The 27468-nt window shown below is 36.9% G+C and overlaps 1 protein-coding gene across 1 annotated transcript in view; it reads left to right on the top strand.

Moving 5' to 3' along the window:
* itga9 (integrin, alpha 9) overlaps positions 1 to 27468 on the top strand; it is a 140293-nt gene that overhangs the window by 56055 nt on the left and 56770 nt on the right. Inside the window, exon 16 of the mRNA XM_006635723.3 lies at positions 20600 to 20752. Within this exon, the coding sequence (XP_006635786.2) occupies positions 20600 to 20752 (153 nt within the window). The remainder of the gene's footprint in view (positions 1 to 20599; positions 20753 to 27468) is intronic.

The following is a 27468-nucleotide window of genomic DNA, read 5'->3' as shown; positions in this document are numbered from 1 at the left end:
TGTAACATTAGGTCACACCCTCACACTTAAAGAAGGTTCCACAGCCGAAACATTGTGTTTCCTTTCTTCTCTTTTCAGCATATAATAAACCTTTAGTTGTTCCTTTATGATGTAACGGTGCAGAATGAAATATTACTCTGTCACATTATATACAGTACAGTATGTGTTGTATCATCAGTTAAGGGTGTTGTGTTAGCTGAAATTTACATTTGCATTGTACATTTAAATGTTAATTTACTTCAATGATAATGCTTTCAAGTCTGACTCCGGTGTTTTGTAAAAATAGTTTTTAGTGGTTCAGTGATTTTAATTGTACATTTACATCTTAACCTCAGTAAGTTTAAGAATTCTTATTTACTACAAAGGGGCAAGAGGATCAGTTTGTTGATCACGTATTTTGTAGAAAGACAGGTTTTAATTTCTGCCCCTTGAACAACTTAGTTAATGAATCCCAGTTTATGCAATCTTAAAGGACCTTACCCTGAATTGTATTTAAACAGTTGTGGATTCACATAAAATTTTATGCAGGACATTTGTGTTTTTTATAGTGTGAGTTAGCATGTTTACTCTGTCTCAAGATCTCATCTTATACACATTCCCTGTCTGTCTCCAAAGTCGTTCCACCTATCCTGGTGCCATATGCGATTTGGCATCTCATGAAAATACATTCTGATACAGTAAATGTATATGCCCTTCACTTCGTAGTGGTAGAGACTTCATTAAATTTGATAGCCGGATATATATATATAGGGATTTAGTTGTCTGTGTTGCAAAAGCAGGATTTGAATGTGTCGCTTCAGGACTGGCAGATAAAGCTGACACTTGGCACAAAGTGACAGAGCTAGTACTTCCTTGGCTGACAAGTAACTTGTCGGCTTGCAATGTTATTGTTCACAGACAAGCTAGACTGATCTTGCAGCTGTGCAAGTTAGCTTGGAAATGTTTTTTTAACAAAAAGGTTACTACACTGTAAGTCGCTGTGTGTGAATACTGTGTACAGTCTGGAATAACTTTGCCTTTCTGTTTCTGTTTTCATTCGTCTGGCCAAGTGACGGTAATGTATAAAAAAACCTTGATGAGGTAATGAATTCCATATTCGTTTAACTGTACAGTGGCCCAATTTGTAAAAACTGGGATTAGGTCTGAGACTCCTTAAGGAAAATGTAAAACAGTTTAAAGGAACACACAAACGTCATACACTTTGTCAAGTCTTCTCGACTTCTATATGAGATGTACTGAATGCACATTAAAAGCATCATATAAATAGTTTGTCTGTTTACAGCTACAGTACCTTTTGTATTTGCTAGAAGAAAGTATAAGGGAGTTTCAAACCATTGTGCTCAATTGTTTTCAGCAAAATGTTTTCTTTGTGTTCAGGAAGTTGTAGAAAATGCCTTAAGGTGCATATCTGCAAAAATAGACACAACCCAGTTTTCTTGTAGCTATATGCAGTATCATGGAATCCTTTCTGTCTGACTTGAGTCCCTCTGGCTGGCTGGGAGGTGGGCAGGGCTGATGGTAGGCACACAGAGACACACCTGCTGACCACATGTAGCAGAACTACTGCAGCTGTTGTTTAAATGAAAACCTGAAGAGAACAGTAGGTAGTTACTGCATGTAGTTTGCAAAATGAAAAAAATGGACTTTGTGTATTTAGAAAATACACTAACAAAGTTTACTGGCTGCTGTCTATCACAAATGCTACAGTGTATCTTTATTTTCTGCATTGGGATATAAGGTTCATTCAGTCACACAACAAATCATGCTTAAGATTTATATGATTTATAACATTTATATCTTTGAATTATTCTGGAAATTAGTAGTTGTAGTGCAAAATTGTATGGGTTAGTGATCCTGTGAGGGAAAAAAAATAATTGAAAGACTTATCGTTTGGTTTGGATAGCTTTAAAACAGATAACTCTCTGAAATACAAGATTCAATCATCTGCAACTTTCTCATGCGGCAGGTAAAAATGCCATTCTGCTGAATTTCTGGTGTGATTTTCAAGGACCCCACACTTATTTTAAAGATAAGAATGTACAGCGTTTTCAGTGACAATGATATGAGGTGGGACTAGCTTTTGAAGTATAGTGATCGTCAAGAATATGCTGTTAGTGTAGCACTTGCATGATCTCCTACAGCACAAGAAAAAGAAGATAAATCCATTAATAGGCATCTCAAATTGACACATTCGTTCTGTAGTTTATTACAACACACTTTGCGTTATAATGTCAGTTGTATTTTACAAGGACTATGCACTGGATGATTTAAATTGTATTAATTGTCTCTTGTCTTTTTGTCATTTGAAACTATGGCTTCTTCAGGCTTTCTTAAAACCTCTGACCGATTTTCCACACCAACATTCAGTCATCATGTAGTGAAAAATTAAGCAAAAAATATTAAACTTAAACATAAACCTGTAAATTTTCCAAAGTAGTTTTTTCAAATAAACAGAGAAAAGACTGTAACAATTGTCTACACAATTGCATGCAACTGTGCTGTTTTCATTTTCCTTCATCATCGAATGTGCTACTTTAAGAGACTCCCACTTTCAGCACACTTTCCTCTTTGCAAGTTATTTTTGAATGTATATAGTAGGTTGATGCAGGTTTGACAGACTTCACAAACCAAAATTGATAAGTGATTTGATTTAGTTTCCAGCCTTGTATGTGCAATACATATATACAACAAAATAATTAAGAATTGTTTTGTGTGATTATGTAAAACTTCCAGTTTTGCTCAGATGGGCAATGCTCACACACAGTGGAGCCCCCGATTCATCAGATTTTGCTGAAGAAAAAATTGTCCTCATTCTAATGATAATACAGTATAATATGAAGTAAAGGAACAAGTAATAGGTTTATTCCATGCTGAAAAAAAGAAGAAAGAGAACACAACGTTTCGGCCGTGGAGCCTTCTTCAGGTGTGCACACCTGAAGAAGGCTCCACGGCCGAAACGTTGTGTTCTCTTTCTTCTTTTTTTCAGCATGGAATAAACCTATTACTTGTTCCTTTGCAGCCTACGCATGCTGACGCAGCTACCCACCTGAACATAATATGAAGTAGTTTAAGTAAGAAACAACGTTTCGGCTGTGGAGCCTTTTTGGATGTCTTCTTCTTTGGGTGATACCCAAAGAAGGCTCCACAGCCGTAACGTTGTGCTTTATTTATGCATGGAATAAATCTTTACTTGTTCCTTTACAGTATAATATGTTCATTCTACTGATAGATACAGTTTGAAGAACCATTGATAATCATTTGTAGTACATTTGCATGTAATGACCTTATTTTCAATCCCTGTTGTTCAAAGAGTTATCAGACTCAGAAATGACCATACAATTTTTGTTTTATACACTGAGTTACACAGACACTTATATGTAAAATGTGTGAAATGAACTCTAGTGAAAAGCATTAAAGAAGTTATGTGTGATGTGAATACGGTGGGTCTTTAAGTGCATGCTAATTGAATCCAGTTTTAATTAGAAATTATTTTCTTGTGCTGTGAAAGACAAAATTAGACCATATAATGTATGAAGTCCTATACAGTACTTGTACCCATGTTGTAGTGTTTTGAGGGTGAAAGAAATTAACATGGAATGCATTTTCCTCTGAGCCTATAAGATATAAGTTGTGATCCATTTTATTTCCCTAAATTCCGTCTGTCAGCAGCCTATTAAATGAGATTGGCCTCATTAGGATTCTGTCGCAGGGAGCCAGACGCCCTGCAGTAATGAGGACTGAGGTAGACTTTGAATCTCGGCAAAGTTGCAAAAACTGATGAATCAGGGGCTCCACCATGTGTGAGTATTGCCTATGTGAGTGAAACTGGAAGTTTTTTCATTCGGATCAAATAGTTTTAAGTGGTGTAAAACAGTCATTTAAAGCCGATTGGATATTTGTATAAGTCAGTGTTCATAGCATTTGCTTAGTATGGTGAAAAGGCTGTTTGAAAAGAAGTTGTGCTGGCTCTCTGGTTTAAACACAGACTGTGGCAGAGTGGAATGTTGTGCAAATTGTTTACGAATGCTGTCTGTCTGCCTGTGTGATAGGGGGGCACATTAAATCTAGGGTGAAAGGGTAAGGTTCAGCCTGATATATTAATGCTTGATGAAGTAAACTGTTTGGTTTAAGCTCTTGAAAAGAACATTTCTTCCTGTGCGCCTGTTCCAATGCAACCCAGCTGGACTCTTTCATTGTCATTCTCTGGACGTTGAGCACACATTTCCCTGACAACTATAAGTATTTATCATATCCCAACTTCCTAGAATGGCAAATTCATAAATATTACATTTTCGTTTAGAACAATTCAGATATAATGCTATGTGCATCCCTACGCTCATGAAAGAATTAGGTCAGGGGTCTCCAACCTTTTCTTCATTGAGAAAATCTACTTCTGATTTATATATCCTGAGCTACAAGAACATACAGTATATTGAACATATACCAACTTATATACATAAAGTTAAACATATACCTATTATAATTGAATTATAATGCCACCCAAAAGTAGTGGGACAAAGGTGAAATTTTTATTTTTGATTGACAGTCAAACAGTTTTGTATTTGTGATCATGAGATTAATATGAATAATTAGAATGTCTGGATAAACTTCAGAATTCATTCTGTTTTGCCATTATTAGTTATATCATCAATAAAGACAAGCGAGACAGTTTCAGAGGCCTTGCCTCTTAATGTTACCAAATACTGTACATTGATTCCTTGGGTGGTGGCTTCCAGGACCCAACAATTCCTCTTTAATGGAGAAATCTTCAAACACACTTTGAACAAGCACAGTCAATTCGGCAGCATCAACCAATTTATCACACTAAGAAATAAACAAACATATAGCATGTACTTAAATCTCTAACTGTTCCACCCTGTTAGCAGTTAATGAGAGCCTTCCTGAAAGTGTTCTCCCCAGCTGTATTTGGAAGTTATAGAAATAATGTGAGCATTGATTTTGAAACCTTTAAATTATAATATATAGTTAAAATAGCTTAGTATTAATAAGCTACTACAGTAAGAAGAAGGCCTATTAATAGCCTATAGGCCTCTTAGCAGAAAGCCTATAATATTGTCTAAATTCCAGTTTGCTTTTGCAGAAAATTGTTGGCTGGCATCTTTAGAAACAAGTTGTTTCTTCTTATGTTTTACTGTAAAGCAACTACACAAGAAAAAAATGAATGCAATACATTAAAATGATTTCTGAATAGTTTGTTTTTCCCAGGGATACTTCAATGGCAACCATTCCATATTTAGTTTTTTCGTGATTTTTAAAGGCCAAACATCTGAGTTACAATTTGTTATTGTTGGTGATTCTCTTTTCTAATTCTCTTGATGAAAAAATGTGCTTAGGTTTCTTTGTCAAATACACCATAGCATCTTTCCATAGTGATCTGAACAATTTATATTTATTATTGAAGATACATATAATGAAATATCACTTTTCTTTTATGTTTTGCATATTATAAACAGTATCTTAATGTATTCTACTAAAATGCCAAGAGGTTGAGGAAATAACATGTTCCCCACTAAAACTAAATTAACTCCTTGAGGTCATTCCTGTTTGCATAAAGCTAGATATTGGTGAGATGTTAAAGGATGTTTCTCTCATACATTAAGAGAATTTTAAAAATTCCCCTGGCAGGGGTAAAAACCAGTCAGGAAATAACAGTCTCTGTGCTTGCAGCCTAAAGCCTCTCTCCAGCCTTTTACCAGGCCCAAAAGAATAAAGATATTTGAATAAGTGAATTTGTTACCTAAAAACATACTTTTTCAATTAGTCCCTTGGAAGTTCTAGATCTGTAACCCACCTCTATTTATTATTCATTGTGGGTTCCATTATGAGGCTGTGACTCTAATGCCTTACATATTTCTCTGTTTATAAAAGAAAATATTATCAAATCTCTTTGTTTGTTTAGTAGTAACTGTTTTAAAATTTTGGAGTTTCTGAATAGTAAGTCAACTTACATTTCACAATCCATACTTGTAGAAAACCATACTTCAAACATAGTTATTTAAACTAGTGTCTCTTAACAACTGCCTTTGAAATGTGAATACTTTCCTAAAACTGGACAGTTGCACTGGTTTCACAGAAAGGCAAAGTGATATTCTGTTAGAAAAAAATCTTTAATATGAAAAAAACTCTTAATGAAAACTTCTGTGCTAAGAAATCCTGAAGTCTAAAAAAAAAAAAAAAAGGGGGAGCTGCAGTCCCAGTTTCTCAGACAGGTTAAGTCTTGGTAAAAAAAAATGATGTTATAGAAAAAGATACAAATTTTGAATTAAGCACATAATCATGAAAGTACTGTAAGACGACATGTTGTCACAAACTAGCCTTCGAGTTCCAATGAATAGTGGCATGAGGCAGCTCTTCCTGCTAGCTAGTCACTGTAATGACGAATGTAATACGATGTACGAACAAATAAGCACAGGTTGTGCAGCAGACATTTTACTGCAGAAATGTTCCAACGTGTTGCAAGTTAACAATAAGTAGTATTTGTTGGCAAAACTGTCTTGAAAAGCATTAGTTCTATTGGATTAAAAGATGTATTCACAGGCCTGCTGTTTACAATGTAATAAGGCTGCAACATGTCGTCATAAGTCTTGTTGCCTCATTCTAAATCACACAATGTTGCGCTGTGCATACCTGTGCATTTTTTTTGGTGATGTAAATTGGAGATTTTACCAGTTAATGTGTACATTTTACTTTTATTGTGGTTTGAAATGCACTCACTGATCCTTTCTGATGCTAAAATATAAAAATAGCATTGCAGTTCCCCTTTAAGGATTATAAATACTGAAGAAAGAAAAGAGTTTGAATGAATTTGTTATCTAAAAACAATACAAAGTATTGTACTGTGTATGTACAGTATTACACATCTGTGGCGCTGAATAATAATTTATGCATAAACACATTATCCTAATTTAATATTAAAATTGTGCACTGATATTAATTATGCTACATTAACTATCCTATTATATATTGTATAATAAGCTAATGATAAACTTGGGACTAAAATATGTCTTAAAACCTCTGTTCATTTCAAAATCCTCATCAAAAAGAAAGCTGATAAAATTGAAGTGCTTCTTGAAATTCATGTGAGGCATTCATGTGACCTGAATCCGATTTGACAGTTTACTTACATAGGGCTAATTGCTGAATTGCTGGTGGAGCAGTACAACAGGAATAAAACATGTTAAGAGAAACTGACCAGTTTTCTTTTGTTTTCCCAGCCTTTTCTCAGACAAAGCTTTCTCTTGACCACAATTCAAAGACTTCATTAGAAACACCAGTTCCTTGTTGTTTTGCAGGTTATTTGTAAGCACCACCTTAACCTAGTAGCCTATTAAATACATATAATTCCAATTTTTTTAGAATTAAGGCAGGAAATCACATTCTCTACTCATTTAATTTTGTAATTAACTGAGGGTTATGATTACTAAATAATTATAACTTTCACCACAGATAAATGTATAAACTGATTGAATCCATAGCAGTACATACTGTGTACTGCCCCCGCTGTATCCTACTGATAGGGATATGCTGAGCTTAGCCTTCAGCCAGCTGTTGCCATACAAGGGTTCAGAGTACTCCAGAAAAATTATCTACGAGTTGCAGATTGCAGTTTTTAAATAAAAAAGATTTGTCAAACAAAAAGAACAGCATGTATTAGCTTTTCCTGAGAAATGCATGTTTGTCCTCAGTGTAACTCTGGCTTTCTTCAGTGTATTTTTGGCAAATGCAGAACAGCTGTATTTAGTAACAGCTTTTTACATGAAAGAGGGAGGGTGATACTGAGAACATTGCTTTGGAATTCAGGGAACAGACACTGATATGGTCAAGATCAAGGACAACATTGATAGGGCTATATATTTTTTTTAATTACTGTCCTCCAAACATATAACTGCATGTGTGGTTCATTAGTTTTCAATTGTACATATAACATACTGATAGATAAAAACACCAGGGTTCCATTTCACACTCATTAGTGAAACAAGAACATGTGGTCACAACTAGAATTTAAAGGGAATTAATTTAGGATAGAAAATAGGAAACCTTATACATCTTACAAGTGGATATTTGAATCCAGATTACTAGTAAGATAGTTATGACCCATGCTGTTTTAAGAAATGGCTGGACAAAAATGCTACTAAACTACCAATCAAACAAGATTACCTTCCTCTCATTAGTAACCGTTCTTACTGTACTTTCTTATGTAAAATAAATGGCACACACAGGTCTACTCAATTTAATCAAGCATTTTAAAGAAAGATATAAAAATCAACAACACCGAAGAATTAAGCATACTGAAAGTTTTATAGAGTGTTTTAGTCACAATAACATTTGTCTGAGCCTGCTTGGTGTAGGGCTAACCTTCTGGATTTAGGAGGAGGATAGGACCTCCATGCAGAGGGCCTTATGTGAAGGAGACAAAGGGAGAACATACTGTATAATATATGTTTATAAGGTTTAAGTGAAAAATGATGTCAGGAATGATTATGAATTACTGCCAGCCGAGTCTGATTGAACGTGCCTGTTGTCATCCCTCCTGAACTTTTAAATCCTTTTAAATAAAAATTGTTCACATTAAACATGAGATAGAGTCAAAGAGCAAGCAGTGACAGTTATTGTCACGATTATAGTCCCCCCTCCTTAAGGGTGCTCCAGCCCTTTCACTTTAGACTTTATTCTGTGCACCTGTTTCCTATTCCCAGCCCACCTTAAAAGCCAGGCGCTGACGCTCATCCGGGCTCTGCATCTGATTTCCGTATCGTGCGAGTCCGGGACCTAGAAGCGCCTGGTCCCGTTAAGGTTTTAATCTCGGTTCCTGTTCCTGTTTCCTGCCGCCGGTTCCGACCCGGCCTTCGTGTTTTAATTCCGTGTCTTGATGGATCTCCTGGTTTTGGACTTACCTTTGTGTTTTGGATACTCTCTAAGGACTACTCTTTTGGATTGTTCGCCTTGGCCACACCTCCCCCATGCACCAGCGCACCTTGGACACGCCCCCCTGTCTTCAGCCCCGTATTCCTGCATGACGTTTCCCTAGTGTTTCCCCACTTAGTTGGATTGTGTCGTCCGCATAGGGTCCGGAAAGAACTGTTCGTTACAGTTATCAGGTATGAACTACCTGAGCACTGACACTTCTTAACAGCATTGTAACATGGACCTGATCAGCCTCTGGATAGACTGATAGATGTTCTGACACATTTGTATGCAACTGCAGCTGACTTGCATTGATGGCATCATGAGACCTGTTGACTGCATTTTCAGCTTCTTAAAGAAAGAGCAAAATACTGCAATAACAAACCATTAAATCCAAGCAATGAAATCAAACACTTTGAAAGTTCAAAACAGTTTGAAACAGTACTTTTTAGTACATAAAGGATTTATTTCTTGAGTGACAGTGGCAACCAAATCCTTTACTATACAATAAATATGATCCTTGTTGTTGTAGTTGTCATTTGTGTTTTTGTTTGTATGCTTGTCTTATAGAACTTGTGAAAGAAAGATGAAGCAAAATCCATCCTGAATAAGAACTTAGTAACTGAAGATTGCATTTATGCACTAAGCAAGAAAACATTCAAAAACTATCTGCTAGCTCACTCTAGGATTCCTTGAAAACTCTTGCCCACTTTTAGATCAGTTGCAGCTTTCCACTTAACAAGTGCTATGTTATGCCAAAAGTCAAATGCCTTCTGGATGATACTTGTTTTAAAAATGGAAAACGATGAGCTTTGTAGTCTTACATTTTGCTTATGTTTTTAGTGCAAAGGTAACATTCAGTACATCAGTGTTCGCATTACAGCATAAAAAGCAGATATCTTTTATGTCTGTATGTTTCCATAATGGTCTTAATTGTGTTAAGAGAAAGGGCTTTGCTTGTGTACAGTGTGGTTTGATTTTGCCAAGAATTATATCAGAGTTGGACAAACTTGATTTTTTTTTCTCAGATTCCTAAGTACTGGATGGAACCCAAGGACATTTTGCTTGAATATATCACAGGCACGTATTTTTTATAATGTCACATTTATGTGGTGAATGGACTGAACAATATCATTAGTACTAGCCTGACCTGGTATATGCTGAGATCCCAGTCTTGACTCTGGACACAGATTTGATGCTGTAATGTTCATTCCCTAATTGTGGGAAACAATTTGTCACAATAAATTCTATCAAAATAGGTATTAAGGTAGGTCTAACAGATTACACAAATCCTATGTGTCAAAATCTCACTTGTGTAAATTCAATGTGCAGAGTGAAACAAACTCCAATGTAGAAAGAAAAATAATAAAATGATAGAATTTTAGTGAAGTTGCTAAAATCCTGTCAATAGTAGGAAACACCTCAAACACACACAGATATCTTTCCTTTTGTATACATGAACAGAAAAAGTACACAGTACTTTATCAGATGTGCTGGTCACATTGTACCTGTTATGAGACAGTGGGGGAGCTCGAAGGAAGCTCTGCAATTTAAAGGCAAATTCAGACTTCTTTTTATTCTCTTTGCAGACTTTAATACCATTGTTTGTCCCTGTTCTCTCCATCCCCCCAGCTGTTTTCCTACCGCTTCATCCAATTCAAGGTTGCACCCATTACTTAATAATAATTGCTTACACTTATATAGCGCTTTTTCTGGACACTCCACTCAAAGCTCTTTACAGGTAATGGGGACTTCCCTCCACCACCACCAATGTGGGGTACTTGTGGGAATACACAGACACACACACACCAGGGCCAGTTTTCCCATGAGCCAGTTAACCTACCAGTATGTCTTTGGACTTTGGGAGAAAATGAATCACTTAGCCTGTTATATTAAAAAGGAACAGTCTCTAAGTTTGTGAAGATCCATAAGTCCATGTGGGTAACATTATCTGGCAAACTGCACAGAGGAGAGAATGAGGATGTGCAAGCAGTCTCTTCCAACCAACCTGCCTGGCCTTTAACTTGCTATAGGTTCTGTGACCCCTTGTAAGAGGTTTGGCTTCAATTGGAGGAAACTACATAACTAAGTGCCTGTGTGGCAACAGGGGTCACTGTGTTCCAATAAAGCTTGGAATGACTAAACCTTAGACAGCCTGGCTGACTAAACCCACTCTACCACAGATGACCCTCAGCTCAGTTATGCACCATCTCTTGGGGAAACCTGCTCGGAGTAGTTTTGCTTGTTCAATATTTGGAAATAAAAAACAGAAGGAAGTGAACAAGGCAGCTGGGAGATATTTTGAGACTACTACAGAATACAGTGCTGAGTTATTATTTCCTAATTCAAACATACATTCTTTTTTTAGCATTTGCAGGCAACTTTTTTATTATACAGTACATCCTTAATATTTACAGCAATACCACCAAACTTTGTTTTTCATTTTCTTACTCCAGTCTATCGTACATTCTGTCTAAAATACCTCGTGCAAAGAATGTTGAAATTCCTAGTTGAAGCAAAGACATAGTATTATTGTATTATTGCAATCATCTTGTCTGCTTGTCCCAATGCAAAAAGTCTGGTCAATTCTCCGATTACATTTTTAATTCATTTTCATACATTAAACAATATAATAAATTGACTATTTTAAATGTTATGTTATTTTTTTAATTGAAAACAAAACTTTCAGGTTCCTCATGGGTTACCAATTCATAAATGGTTTTAGATTTATAACAGCTGTGGGAGACTGGATAACAAAGTGTATGCACTCAGATGGAGTTCCAGGATATGTCTTCACTTATTTTACTTTTAAAATTATAAGCTAGTATTTATTTTTTATGACTGCTTCTATGAAATAAATTTATCAAGGTTTCTGTTAATGTTAGAAACAGAATTCATAAATGTTTGAAATATACTGTAACCATGGCAATAAATCAACCTTTTCTCGTTTTTGTGTTATTTTCACACTCAGTATATATAGTATGCTCAATCGTACGAGGCATCATATTTAGTATATCATATTTAGTATACGCTTGATTTACTTGGGATCTTTTGAAAAAAACTTCTTTCTGGAGATACTTTGGAAATGTGGTGTTTATTGTCCAGCACACCCTGACTCTCTCGTGTTAAATAAAAAGACATCAGATCTGCGCATTCAAGTCATTTTCATATTGCCAGAGATTATAAAACACAAGAATTAAGCTTCATAAGCACTCTCCATACTTAAACATGTAGCAGAGATTCTGGATTCTGTCCTGTTTGTTGTCTCTAATGTTAAACAGCAACTCTAATTACATACTGTAAATGCCAGTGTCATCTGGTTTTCAGTGATAAAATATTTGCCTACAGAAGAGGCAGAGGGGTATCTCTCAGCTTCATAAGGGTACAATTAAAGCCTGTATTGAATGTGTAGTGTCATAATCTGTAGTGTTTTAATGTGGCAGGTGGGTGTTAAAGGGCTCTTAACACCGGTATCTGTCCATAACCTTTCAGGCCTACAGCTGGATAAGTTTTATTGAGGTTTTTGGGTAAAGTAATCCATCTTGCTCTGTGAAACGATTTCCACTAACTGCCTTTACAAAGGCTCCAGTATCCCTTGTTTGTGTGTGGAAATGAATGCCTAGACAAAACAAAAAACATAAAGGAGTAAGTGCTGCAGACTTTGACTGCTACTGAAAGCAAATGTGTGAAAATTAAATATTTTTCTTCAGAGCTATGGTGAAGATTTTAAACCCATCCTTTTCTGGTCAAGCTGTTTCTTCAGAGCTCCGATTTCAAGTTAGGACTTCAAGCCTCACTCAGGAGTGGAAGCATTCTTTTCAATGAGGGGATGAATTAATCTGCCATTAAAAAAAATTATCAGGTATATCTGTAGTCTGTCTCTAGACTATAATTTATGAAAAATCAGTAACCATGTTAAATTTTATTATAATCATTGAATTGACCTTATCCCTTTTTTGCTTGTCTTGTATGTACCTTTATTAATGATGCAGCTCTGTAATATAAAATGATCTTGTCTTGAACAAGTTTAACTGTTTGCTTTTGTTTATTTTTTTTATTTATAGTTTTGGTAAAGTCCATTGACATGAGAAACATGAAGGAGAATCTTTCACTTTATCATTCAGACAATGTCCATGAAGGTTAAAGAAATCAATACCATTTGGATTTAATAAAATTCACATTCTTACCTAATCAGCACAATTGACCCTAGTTCACATACTTTAAATTTCTCCTCCTTTAACCTTGAAAGTTGACAGAGCATCATAAATTCCAGCTGTGCCTGTTAGAGTATTCTACATGGATATCTTGACATGCTTTTAAAATGTCTTGTTTTATAAAAGCTTGCATGTATTTCTTCAGAGTAGCACGCACAGGCATTCATTAGGCTGGAAAAGTGATTCTAACTTAATTACTGTTACTGTACGAGCACATATGCAATGGAGACATGATTAATTGTTTATTGTATGCAGAAAGGAGTACCAGCTTGTAATGCAGTGAAATCTGTCTCAAGCCTTTTTATGGTATGAAACCTTGCAGTGGGCTGAATTGAATGGTTAGGAGGAGCCGGAATGAAAAGAAGTTAAAATTTGTTAAAAATAGGGAATCAAGGCTGCTGAAGCTGTATCAGGTTGCAAATCACAGAATCTTTTGTGTGTTTTGTGTGAGACTAAAGAAAACGCTTCAGATTATTTCAAGGTTTCTTAACACATTTTCCAGATGAAGTTTGTAGTAAAGTGCTGAACTGGATGCAATTCAGCAGGTGCAAATTTATAGCAAGACATTAAAAATATAGTGCTTTTTTATTTTATTACTGGGGTATTACACTTTGTTTCTTGATAGCCAATTCTGTACAGTTTAAATTGAACTTTATAACACATTTTTCCCTCACGAAGGCACCTGCATAATCATTAAAGCATGGTTCTTTTGGAGTAAAAGTTTTTAAATGATGCAATATATTATCTTAATCTGTTTATACTGTGGCTCTTATGTTATTGGCATTGCTATAAAAGGTGATGTAAAAACAAAGTCAGAAACAGTTGAATGTTTGAAGGTTTAGGTTTCTTTGTCTTTCGTAAATCTGCGGGGCACATAAATGTTAGCACTATTGATTCCACAGCTTAAACTAAACTAATATACCCCCTGTGGGAGTTACATAACTTGATTTCCAAATGGGAGGGATGGATAGTGCTGATTTGTGGCTAATTTGTACTTTGGGATATCTAGTGATTCAAGTAAATTTAATTTTTGTTCATTTCACTGAGGATTTGTGCTAGACTTTAGTGTAAATCCAATTTCTCCTTTGTTCATATTCCAGCTCTGTAAACCTGATGGATATTCAATTGCAATAGTAGATAACTGAAAATGTAGAGGGTAGTAGATTTTAACTGTGGTTATGGTGGTATGGAATTTCCATATGTCACATGTAAGATGTGCATCTGTTGCAAAAGGATCATCATTTTTCCTATAATAACTGTGACTGATTTCATTTAAATGATCCATACAAAAAGACAAAATGAAAAGACACTCGCAAGATAAAAAAGAGAAGAAAGAAAATGAGGGCTATTTTATGTAATTTAAATAACGAAAAACATCCCCTGTCCCAGCTGAAATAATGAGCACTGTAATTTGTTTTCTATAAGCACAGGATCTATAGATGAATGCAAGCAATTACTATAATTTATTGCTGTAAGACATATGATAATTAACAGAAAACTTGGAAATCTTCGTTGAATCTGGGTTTTTATTCTTTATATTGATTGAATGATTGAATAAATAAATCACTAGATTCACCCTTTCCTGTATTAAGTTCCAAGAAGTGTTCATGATTTTTTTTAAATACCACAAATTTCTTCATTGATGTGGTGAACAAAGACATATTTTGTAATGTTTGTTTTGTATGGCAGACAACCTTGTACCACATTAGGACAAAGGCCTGATTCTGAAACAATAACAGAAAAACGGGGCAGATTCTGTAGTGGGAAGCATTCAGCTGAACGTTATGAACTTGTTACTGAACTTCTCCACTAATGACAATGACAGTTTCTGATATAACACAAAGTTATGCACTGCACTGCTCTCCAGTGCAAAAAAAAACCTAGCATGGTTCTTGCCAAAATGCCTCTACAATGTCCTTTCATTTTTTCTGTTATAACTCACCTCTCAGTCTTCCTCTACGTTCACTTCCTTCCCTGCAAGTATTAGTTCCATATGCTGCAGTCCCTTTTTATTAGTGATGGGCTCTTTTAACAAATGCCTTTCTTAAGCTTCATGGAGGGCATCTAACAGGCTCAAAAGTAGCCCAGTATAACAGCAATATTAAACTCTGCTGGGAATATGCTGTGGTTCTCTGATTGAGTTTTCTGGCTCACATATGTTAATGATATTCAAAAGAATTTAAGAGAAGGAAATATGGTATTCACATCCCTAACCTCAGTGAGCAATGGGGATTATAACCCAGACATCACTTCTGATTCCATCAGCTCATTGTCTCTTCTGATGACTTACTGTACAAAGCTTATTGTAAGTTTTGGCAGAGACTGTCTCCGTCAGAATTACATGAAAATTTTGCTATTCATTATTGCAGCACAGAAACACTAGCTATTTCATAACCATGTTTAATGGGAAAGTGGACAGCTAAAACGTAATGGCCCAAGTGTCACGATTATAGTCCCCCCTCCTTAAGGGTGCTCCAGCCCTTTCATGTGAGACTGTATTCTATGCACCTGCTCCCCATTCCCAGCCCACCTTAAAAGCCAGGTGCTGACGCTCATCCGGGCTCTGCATCTGATTTCCATATCGTGCGAGTCCGGGACCTGGAAGCGCCTGGTCCCGTTAAGGTTTTAACCTCTGTTCCCGTTCCCCGTCCGCCGGTTCCGACCCGGCCTTCGTGGTTTTTTAATTCTTGCTCTGATGGATCTTCTGGTTTTGGACTTACCCTTGTGTTTTGGATATTCCCAAAGGACTACTCTCTCGGATTGTTCGCCTCGGCCACACCTCCCCCGTGCACCAGCGCACCTTGGACACGCCCCCCTGTCTTCTGCCCCGTATTCCTGCATGACGTTCCCCTAGTGTTTCCCCACTCCGTCGGACTGTGTTGTCCGCATAGAACTGTTCGTTACACCAAGAGTGAGAAAAAACCTAGACTATGACTATTCATCCTACTGCATTCGTCTGTCTTTGGCCTATCCAGGGTGGGTGTTGTGCATAATGGTAATGGCTGTAATGCTGTAACTTCTGTACTATAAATTAGCAGGAGAGTTATTGTTTATGGATTGGCCAATGGCGTTAACCATGTTATTTGAATAATTAACCAGAAATGTTATTGTTTTCGACCTTTTGTTCTGCCATTTGTTCTGTATTAAGGTGAGTGTTAGAGAGAACATAATAATCGGAGAATATAATCTACTGTAATAATATACTGTATGTGAGTATTTGTAATGCAAATAAGTATTCATTTTTAATTTCACTAGAATTATAAATTGTAATAATATAAGTTTTACAAGTTACCCTTTTTATATCACCCTCCATTCCAGTCCATTGTAGTCCATTTAAGCAGCAGGCTCAAGGTGGGATACACCCGGGACAGGATGCCAGTCCATTGCAGGGTACACACAAACACCAGGGCCAATTTCCCCAGAAGCAAATTAACCTACATACAGTATCTGTGGGAGGAAACTGGAGCACACAGTAAAAAACCATGGAGAATATGTACAAACTCCACACAGACAGCAACCCAGAAATTGAACCCAATTGGCTCAAGCAATGCTGACCACTGTGCCACCCTCCTTTAGTTCATACTGGGCTTTTTAATAGACTGTTACTCTGGCCATTCAAATATCTTGTAGTGCTATCAACTTCCTTCAAACAAGAGTCTTGAAAAGGTGACACAAGGGTTAACTCTGTATTTTACAGTATTTTACAGTATTTTACTGTGCTTGTCATTAAGGGTCCTGCAAAATTCACTGGACAAATGTCCATACCATCCACAATCCTCTGGAGACGTGATTAAGTGCTTTTTACAGTGGTGTAATGCCCCATAAACACATATACTTTAGGTGAGACTTGCCTGATGGGTTCAATAAATCAGTGGAGTGATTGTTTGAGCTATAAGTGTACAGGGAGCCAGTTATTCCAGAATTGTCCTAATAAGGAAATCCATATTGTTGAGATCATTTTAATGGTAAATCTTACAGTTGCCCAAATTCTTGCTACAATAAAAGCTAATGAAATTTAAAAATGTATAATGAATGCCTATAGTTGTATCTATAGTTTATAGTTGCTTGATGTAGACTATTGTACCTTAATTTCAGAGAGGTAATACATTTATTTCACAGACTTGTAGTGCTTGTGAAAGTTATTAAGAGCAGAGCAATGACGTGCTTAAATTCCAAGTTAATAATTGGACCTTTCCAACTTTCCAAAAGTTTCCCTTATCCTCCTTATAAAGTACAGAATCTCAGAACCCTAATAAAGCTGGGATATTTGTTGTATTTATGTATTTTAAACCTTTAATGGAATCCTTGTCCAGATCTAGATTGTGTCACACTAAGCTTAGTCCACGAAATTGCAGCTTATGTTCTGTAAGAAACATTCAAATTAGTTACGTATTTTGATATCTCTGATGTTTCTTTGTTGTAGTGTGTTGAAGTGCTGATGGGAGGCATGGGGCAGTAACCCCGACTCTTAAGTTTTTGCAGAATGTGCATACCAGCTCTCTGGTCACTTGGATGGGACCTCTCTCAAGCTTCACTAAGAATTAAGATGCACAAAATTGGCAGATTAAAACAATCCATATATTACTAGAACTGTAATGAATTCCATAATGATCAGAGATTCACAGTAGCCTTTGCAGTGTCCTTGTAAATCCTGCACACACACACAAAACCTTTTCACAGAATGGTCAGGCTTTACTGTATCAATGCAATCAGATGCATGTATGTGAATTTTTTAATTGAAACGTACAATATCAATGTGTACAGTATATGTATAGCTTTGTGTTAAAAAAGCAAGAACTTTATGTTTAAAGACTGCTCGCCTCTTAACTGTTTTAAAAGGGTTGTGATGTTATTCAAATAGCTTAAAATCACTGGATAGCACCTTCAATTAGAATTATGTGTTATTGCTAAAATGATGATTTTCCAGACTATGCATTTCCCTTCTAAAAATAATTATCAGTGCTGATGGGCTTCCTGTACCTATGAAAAGTATACATAGCACAGTTACTGAGTTCTATACAACAATGTCAATTAAAGGTTTCAGGCAATGAGCTCTGGCTACACTTTAGTTAACTGGAGCCATGGGACTTTAAACATTCCAAAAATACAGGAGTTAAATGCTGTTGGGGTTGCTGGTAAATGTTAATAATGGGCCAATAAAAAGACCATGATTCAGAGGTTGACAATGATTTGTACCTGCAGGTCCTCCTAGTTAACAGGATGTGATTCATTATATTAATTTCCCTCGGAGACTGTGCTGAACCCAGTCCTCTGAGACAAAAAGGGAATTTCACAAAACAATTGTGTCAGAAGAGTCCGAGTGCTATAAAAAATTACAGCATTTTTCTTTTGTTGTTTTTTCAGAATGTTCCAAATGTCGAAATATACAGTAGCTTTTGGAAAAGTTCTGCACTGCTGTTTTTCCTATAAGAATTTAAAACATCATTCATCAATAAAAGCTTTTAGACACAAAATTAACTATCTTTCATCCTGGGCTAACCTGCATAAAAAAATGTTGAAAGGGTGAGCTGGTAGGTGATTTTTAGTCGGAGTTTAGTAGTGAAACGGGCCTTATTAACAAACCCTGCAGTTACCCCTCCTAACTGCTATTGATCGCCACTTTGTATGCTATCAGCTTTTATCAAGAATAGTGCAGTAGAGTGGATTTCATAAAGAGATCTCTATGTCTTGCCCCTGCGTTTACTTCTTTCACAGCCACTATTCTGTTACTCATGAATGAGGCAGTTTAGTTTTTAAAAATGAATTTAGATGGTGTTTTTATGTGGTATAAGCCTAATAGAGAAGGACTGTGCTAGAATAATTAAATACAAGATTTGTTAAGGGTATCTCACATAACCCTTTTGGAGTTGTGATGCATAACATATTTTTACTTAACCTAAATTCCCCCTAGTTCACAGATAGCATAATTAGACTTGATTTAAAATAGCTGGAAAGTTTTTCTTTGGTTTAAATTTAATGTAAAATTTAGTTTTCCTGGTGTTTCCTGAAACCTACATTCTTAAGAACACCAAGTGGCATACAGTAGGTTTTTAGATAGCATGTTAGGTAAACAGTGAAAAGCACCTGAAATTTCCTGTCTCTGTTGATATCTATGTGAAGCTACTGTACTGTTAGATGTCCACTTTTGTGGCCATGCACTGTGAATCTCTAAGAATAATTAGATTATTAATTCTGTCTTGTTGATGAATTGCTTAGAATTGATGACACCAATTTCTGATTAGATTCACTTCCAGGTCTGCAGACTCATAAAAATACATCTACATCACATAGAGGTCTTCCCCTCTCCATACTCCAACAAACAATACATTTCATTAGTGGGGTTCCATTATGAGTTTCCTTGTAGTTAAAGGGCTGCTGATAAAGTATGCAAGGCTAAAAGCAATGTATGTACAGTAAGATCTTAAAAACTTACCCATAATGGTATAACCATGTTGTTCACCTACTGTACTATATATACTATCCAACTACAGGAAAAAACCCTCGATAAAATGCTGGCAATGAATTTGAAAACTGTCCATATTCATGTAATTTAAATAATCTGGTATTGTAGTTCCCATTTGGTGGGGATCAAAGGTTTCAAGAATTGAGTTCCTGTCATAAATTACCTGATGGCAATGATCCTGTTTGTTCTGTAGTTTAATTGAGGAAAGAAAAGGGTGGACACAGGAAAATGGTGCAAGATAAAAATACATATACTGTACATTGAGGGAGAAGCAGAGAGAAATTGAGTGCTTTGCTAGTGGAAAATGTTGTGAATTGTGTTTATACAGAGGGCTAGAGCACAGTGATAACTTTTCATCTCAATGCTACAGTAAAAGGTAGTATTCACACATTTCAGGGAAGCTGGAGTAACAGCAGCTTCCTGCTGTAATAACCACTAAGAATGGAGTCAGCACTCCTGGGCTAAATGCATCAGCAGGTTTGTATAATATCAGTTGACAGGAAAAAGGAGCTTATGCTTTTGCACCCCCCCACCCAAAACCGTTATATAAAGACTTGTTTCAATTTGATTATTTTTTTGGTTACTTTTTCTTAAGCACATGCAAAAAAAAAACAAACAAACACAAAAACTCGTATTGGCTGAACGTGCCACTACTCTACAATAGAGTTGCTCAGGGCATTGATTCTCTTGATGATTCTCCTAAATCATTCAATACTGATGAAGCAAGTATCTTACTTGTCAATGGCTGAATGTAAATCCTAAAACTGTATTATGGACTGTACTTGCATATTGCCATTGACTGTTGTAATGAAATAATGTAAAGATAACCTTAATCGTATTTATGTCAAATAAGTGAAACTTTCTGATGTGTTTTAACTGGTTTCATTGGAAAAATTGAAAATTTTGAAAAGTAAGGACTCAGAATGAAATGTTTTTGTTATACTGTATTTATTATTCCATTTTTTTGCTGTTGACAGTGTTTTTTGTGTCTTTGCAGAAAGAAGTGAAAGATGTCTTTTCCCCAATTGTGTTTGAAGCCACCTACAGCCTGGGGCCACATGTGATTGAGAAGACGGAGGAGAAGGAGCTGCCGCCACTGATGCCAGTCTTGCGCTGGAAGAAAGGAGATAAGATTGCTCAAAGGAACCAGGTCAGACACAGTGTCCTTATAACTAGTGGAAGAAATTCTGAGCCAGTCATTGTTAGGCCAGTTGAACGAACCCAGTTATGCTTCTTGCTTGCGACACTGTGGCTTATGCTTCAAGGCTAAATGACATACTGCACAGTAATATCAGGGAACAGGAGTATTTTATAGTAAATCGCAGAATGCTCATACAAGGCAAAACTATTTTTGATATACTTATATTCAAAGGTCCTATAACAGAAGAATATAGAGTCAATACTGGAGTCTTAAGTATGACAGTGGGAATGGAGTGGGGCATGATGAAGGAAGATAGTGCAATTAGTGGGACTGAGAGAACAATCTGCAGCAAACAAATCATGGATCCGGGGAAAGAAATTCTAAAAGCTTGTTGAGAGGTTTTAGCATGGAGAATGCATCTGTTTACAAATAGGGGGCACTTTTTGTTGACAAGGGGAATGCTACTTTTAACAAGGGTTTTGACATCCCCCTGCCCTACCTTCTCCCTCTGTTTTCCCTCAGTTTGTGCACTGCTTATAGTAGGTTGCTCCATTGATACAGTAGCTCAACAAGCAAAATCTTGTAGTCTATATACTTCCTGTGTCTGCTCTGTTCCTCGCTCTGTATTAAGGGTACAGATGTCCTGAGACCTGCCTAGCACCAGGTCGTTTCTGTCCGTGGCCTGAGGGCATAGGTTTCTTACTGACATCGTCCGACCCCCTGGGCCTGGGCTAACCCCCGTGTTGCCCTTTTTACCGCTGCGCATTGGGTCTTTACTGCTCTCCTTGTCATTCCATGGCCTGCCTTTCTGACATCCATGACAGAATCCTGAGCCTACCCTAGGCCCCACAAGCAGCTTTTTAAAAAAAAATTGTTTCCTGGCTTTTGGAATTTTTGGGCTTCCATGCCCCCTGCTCTCCTATCTGTTGTTGGTTATTTCTTTTATGTGTTGTTTGTTCCCCTGTTCTGTCAGGGTTTATTTTTGTTGTGTGTGATTTGTTTTAATGTGTTTTGTCTGTCCCGGGCTCCCATGCCCGCCAGTCTCTCTGTCCCAGGCTCCCATGCCCTCTGGTCTGGGCTTCGATGCCCTTATGTGTTTGTTCCCCTGTTCCATCAGGTTTTATTTTCGTTGTTCATGATTTTTTACATGTTTGGTCTGGTTTTTTGTCTTGCTCCCCTGGAGCCCAGTCTGCCCCCCCTTCTCTACTCAATAAAAGTTTTTTACCTTGGAGGAGGGGGTTGCTGTCCGCCGTGGACTCCCGGAGGTTTCCTTTCAGTTAAATGAGGTTTTTCCTCCCCCCAGTGCTGTGCAGCTCTTTTTTTTGGCGTCAGGAGCTGCCCTTGAAGGGGGGGTGGGGGGTTGTACTGTCATGCCGGTACACCTTGAGGGCGCTCTACTTCTGTCCTGTTCCTAGTTCCCTTTCATTATTCATGTCTTTCTGGTGTGTCTTGTTGGGTAGTCTATTTACTTCCTGTGGCTGCTCTGGTCCTCGCTCAGCATTGAGGGTATGGATGTCCTGAGACCCGCCTAGCACCAGCTCATTCCTGTCCGTAGCCTGTGGGCATAGGTTTCTTACCGACATCATCTGACCCCCTGAGCCTGGACTAACTCCCCTGTTGCCCCTTTTACCGCCACACATAGGATCTTTATTGCTCTCCTTGTCATTCCACGGCTTGCCTTTTCCGACATCCATGACACTATTGTTTTTCTTTGTACTATACTTGAATATTTAAATTATAATTGCATACACATAATAAAATGTCAATCATTATTACTGGAGATCTGTTAGATGTGAAGTTTTGAATTATATCTTTCTTGCAGAGTTACTGAGAAATATTTACTTTTGTGAAGATTTATTTTACACCACTACCAAACCAGACACACTACCAAACCTGATAAGGGGGTCCATAACCTATGAGAAAAAAAGAAATGTTGGAGTCAGAGGTATGCAATAAAAAGTCATCTAGATATAAGGACACTCTTGGCTCTGAGTCACTGCTGACCACACCCTGGAAAGTCAGACTGCAATTGAGGGATAATTCCTTATTGTGGGTTTAAGTGATCTGCCAAATATAGATGCTTTAAGGATTTGTTGCTTTTGAACATTGCTTTAAACTAATAACTCTTCTGACGCATAAAGCACCATATTTTAATATTTTTGAAAATCAGAATGTGTATGTTAGAGACAAATCACAGCCTTTCTCCCAGTCTTGTTTTCTACAATGCAAAGCTGAGATAGTTACATAAACAATTGAAGTCAAAGTCTGAACATTGGCAGATTTTGTTTGCTACAGATGTCACATTAATTTAACTGTCTAGTTGTGCATATATACAACAGATAAGATGGCTTAAAATAGAAACACTTAAACATTTAACTATGTAGATCAAGACAGAATATAATTTATACAGGACTTCTGGCCTGGTTCTTCTGCAGCATGGGGATGAAACATTAGCTAAGAGATACTGCTTCTATATGCCTTCCAGATGCTGTTAGATCCCTGTAGCTAAAAGACGCAATTCTTTGTTTATACTGGAAGGGATAGATTGTTTCAGGTTTCATTGTCAAACTGTCCATGATGTGAGCTTCATGATTTCTTGGTAGTGTTACAGATAAAGTACAGATGCAGCCATTCAAAATGCGCGGGCGATACCGCATTATTTTCTGGTGCGCTGTATGCAGTCTACCGCTAGTTACCGTAAATTCTCCTATTATACCGCAAGCAAAATAATAGTATCCGGAATTTCCGCAAGGTGGAGCTAATTAAGCTCAACCTCTCATGTTTGGGCTGTCACCATCAAAGTCTTTAACAAATATATTACTAATAGTATTAATAATGAATGACCTTGGACAAGCTGTAAGTGTAAACTCAAAGTATTGCCCTGGTCCACATTCTTTTTTTCATTGACCGTCTTTGTAAAAGTAACACCACAGCATTTCGCAATCACACATTTGTTTCCAATCATGCAAAGTAAAGTAATTTTTGAGAATCGATTCACCATGCCTTTCACATGCTCATAAAAGAGATTGATTTAGGAACATAAACATATTACCGTATGCAAACTGTACTGTATACAGTATGTATATGTATATTTAATGTCTTAACTGTGCCCGTTTAAGTATTGAATATTTATATGGAATTTTACCACTGAAGGAAATCTTAGTGCCTAAGCATAAAAAGAATAGGAGCATACTGCAACGCGTGTGAAGGCCATAAACGATATTAATTTTGGAACTTAAACATACAGTATATGGCTGGTCTCGGTACTTTACACATACACACCAGTATTCCATTTCTCCCTAAACATTTTAAGCATCGAAGTCTTTAACTAACGTGATACCGGAGTCAACAAGCATACTTTTAGAATTTGATTAAAAGGGAATATAATATGGAATCGCGTATCTAAATAAATTAATAACGACATAATTATATTCATGTTGCAAAAAAACTGCAACGGACATAAAAACTCCCCTGCTTTTAACAAAGTGTTCCATAATTTCTAACTACGAAAATTATTGAAACTGCGACACTTATCATTCCACCAGAGCTCGAAATATCACAAGGATCCTCTAGAGCACAGCAAAGACTGTGTTAAAAGAATCGCGTATCTCAAGAAATTAATAATATATAATTATATTAGTGTACTGTGAAAGGGCTGTGTAGGGCTGTTTCACCTCTGTCTTCATGTGACTCTATTCAAAAGCCATTTAGCAAAGAGGGGATGAGAAGAGTGACAAACTAGTATACAGTACAGTACTTTAGATCTTTTTTTCTGAACCGGGGAAAATCTGATCATGTTTCTCTATAACAATAATAAAAAACATTGCCACACCCGGACTGTTAAACCAACGCATTAGCACGTCAAAGCCCATTGAGGAGCCGGGCACAATAACTGTTTTGTCCCTTGATTTACTGATCTGCATTAATTACAGAAATCGAGTTCCTGCTCTTTGCAGACGAACTGGTCCTGCTGTCGCCCACAGAACAGAGGCTTCTGCAGAACCTGGCGCTGCTGGAGCAGCACTGTCAGACCTGAGCGCTGACAGTCAATCTGGACAAGACCAGAGTTATGGTTTTCCAGAAAAAAAGCCAGACCCCCATTAGTCTTCCTGAGATCGTCGGATTATGAACGAATAAAAGGATCTTATTAAAAACGCGTTTGCGTTTGTCTGGGTATTTACTTTGTAATCTGTGGTTTACATCTACTGTATTGTTTTGAGATGCCACTTTTAAAGGTGATATGTAAAATAAAGTTTTTTATTATTGTTATAGAGAAACATGATCAGATGATCCCTGGTTCAGAAAAAAGACGATTAAAATCTGTAATCTTTCCACTTGTATGTCATCGGAAAATACAAGAAGTTTCTGCTTTGTGCTAAGACATTAACGAGTACAACCCCCCTCTCTGCGGGAGTGCTAGCTGTGACGAATTTAATTAAGTTTGGTGAAAACATACTAATCAGTTGCTGTCACTCCATCTGTATTGCTTTACATGTGGCAGTTCTGAAAGTAATATTGTTTGCTTCCTGTGACTTTTAGGTGGTATTACACCACTCCCTGTACAAACTACTTGACATAACTGATTAATACAGGACTGTGTAATTACTGTGCATTTCACTATATCTGTGACACTAGTGGAGGGTAAAGTAATTCTTCTGTTCATTCTCGCATTGGGATCATATACTTCACATAAAACATTGGGATCTGCTTGCATCTGGTAAGGGAATGTGGTTGACCTCTAGCACCGAGGAGTTTGGTGCTGGCTTGACCTAGGGGGCAAAGTGAGTATCACGTCAGTTCTTTGCTGTAGTTTTGGATTATCATTGAGCTATAGTTGTCATGGTCAACATCCCCTCCTCCAGAGTGTGCTCCAATCCTCTCTAGATAGTCCTTTTAATTATTACTTCCTGGTGTGTTGTTTAAGTCGCTTATTTAAGTTTTCTTCCCCCAGCCTTCGGGGCTCAACTTTGGAAAATGGTTGTCTCATGGCCCACCTATCACCAGTCTTCACGGAGAAGTTTGAGGGCACAGGCCAGTAGTAGTCACACTGACCTTCTGAGCCTTGGGCCCGGGATGAAGCCCCGTATTCCTGGTCCTTGTTTTTCCGTGTGTCGGTTCCTGATTTGTCTTCAGATGGATCAATGGATACCTACCCTTTACTTCTGCACGATATTCCCTATTATCACTGTGAGCACCAAAAAACCTTGTATGTCTTCCCTCAAATCCATTCTCTATTCCTTTCCGGATTTGCCGCCTCACATAGGGTCTTTTCATGACATACTGTTTCCATGGGAGCCTCTCCCGGCAACCATTACACTAGCGCTAGAAGGCAGTATATCTCACAGGAAAGTAAACTTTATTTCTATTTGAGCTGAAGTGAATGTCATGATAGTGCCTAGGTGAAACAGAGTTGTGCTTGTATTTCAAAAATGCCATCTTAAACCAAGGGAATTGAGTTCTCAGCAGCAACAATACTACAGTTATACCACAATAAGGGTGAAAAGTTTGGAGATCATGATGGGGGAAACAGCAAATATTTCTCAATGGAGTACACTCTGAACAAAAACTCTTTGTAGGGCAAATACATGTTCACAATGCTATGGTGTATGACATCAGCTAACATACAGTATAAATAGCACAAAATGTTTAGCAGGGAAGAATGGTGCTACAAAAACAGAAGCTAAACCTAATCTCTGTTATACATTAAACATATATTAAAACTGTTTGTGATCTAGTTCTTTTATTTCAATTGCCAAAATGAATTATGATAATAATGATATTTATTCACATGCAGTGGTCCCTGATAATTTTCTCAATTTTGCACTGCAATTAGTGGAGCACATTTCCAATAGCTAATATTCTGACTATGCCTCAGCTTTTAAGGGCATATTCTGAATTTATTATGTATTCTTTTACAGGAAGGAAACATAACAAGATATGTCCTTGTCTGCGTATTGTTGAATACTTGTGTTGCTTTAAATGCACTCATAGGCACAAATGTACAGTTGGTTCTATAGGACAAAAAAATAAATAAAGAACCTGTTTTAATATTTTGCTTTCAGTAATATTTTAAAATAATCACTAAGGAAACTCAATATTTCACTTAAACATTTCAGAGATAAGCCTGGTACAAATCAGAAGTTGGGTGTTAATTTGAGTATGCATCAGTTGCTGGTTGTTGCTTCTTCACAAGAAAGGAGAAATGTATGTCTTCCTTAATCCTTTAGAGCTACTTAAGCTAAATAAATCAATAAATTACAATGATTATTAGATAGAATCGTCTTAAAAGTGTTGAATGTGTCTCTTTCTGAGTTGCACTCAAATAGGCCAATAATAATGCGCACTTAAAATAACTTGTGTAAGGCTCAAATGTGGAGCTGCAACAGCTATTAAGGAACAAGTATAGGTTTATGGTATGCTAAAAACTAGAAAGAGGAAAAAAACTTCAGCTGTGAAGCCTTCATCAAGTGCTCCTTTTTAATCTATGATAGAACCCAAGACACATGGGAAATTAGTAACTAAAGAGCAAAGTATGTTCTGAATTTATTTAAAATGCTTTATGTTCTCCTTCTACAAAATTGTTGTAGAGTATCTCAATGTTATGGCTGTTGTGTTTTTCTTTCTTTACAGCAAGGAATTAACCTCTGCTTGTTCTTTAGCAGTTTGTGCAATGAGTAAGATGCCCACTCAAACCAACAATTATATTTGTGTCTTGTTTAAAACTT

The sequence above is a fragment of the Lepisosteus oculatus genome, chromosome 10, assembly GCF_040954835.1.
Source record: "Lepisosteus oculatus isolate fLepOcu1 chromosome 10, fLepOcu1.hap2, whole genome shotgun sequence".
NCBI lineage: Eukaryota > Metazoa > Chordata > Actinopteri > Semionotiformes > Lepisosteidae > Lepisosteus > Lepisosteus oculatus.
This window is presented reverse-complemented; position numbering and strand designations above follow the sequence as displayed.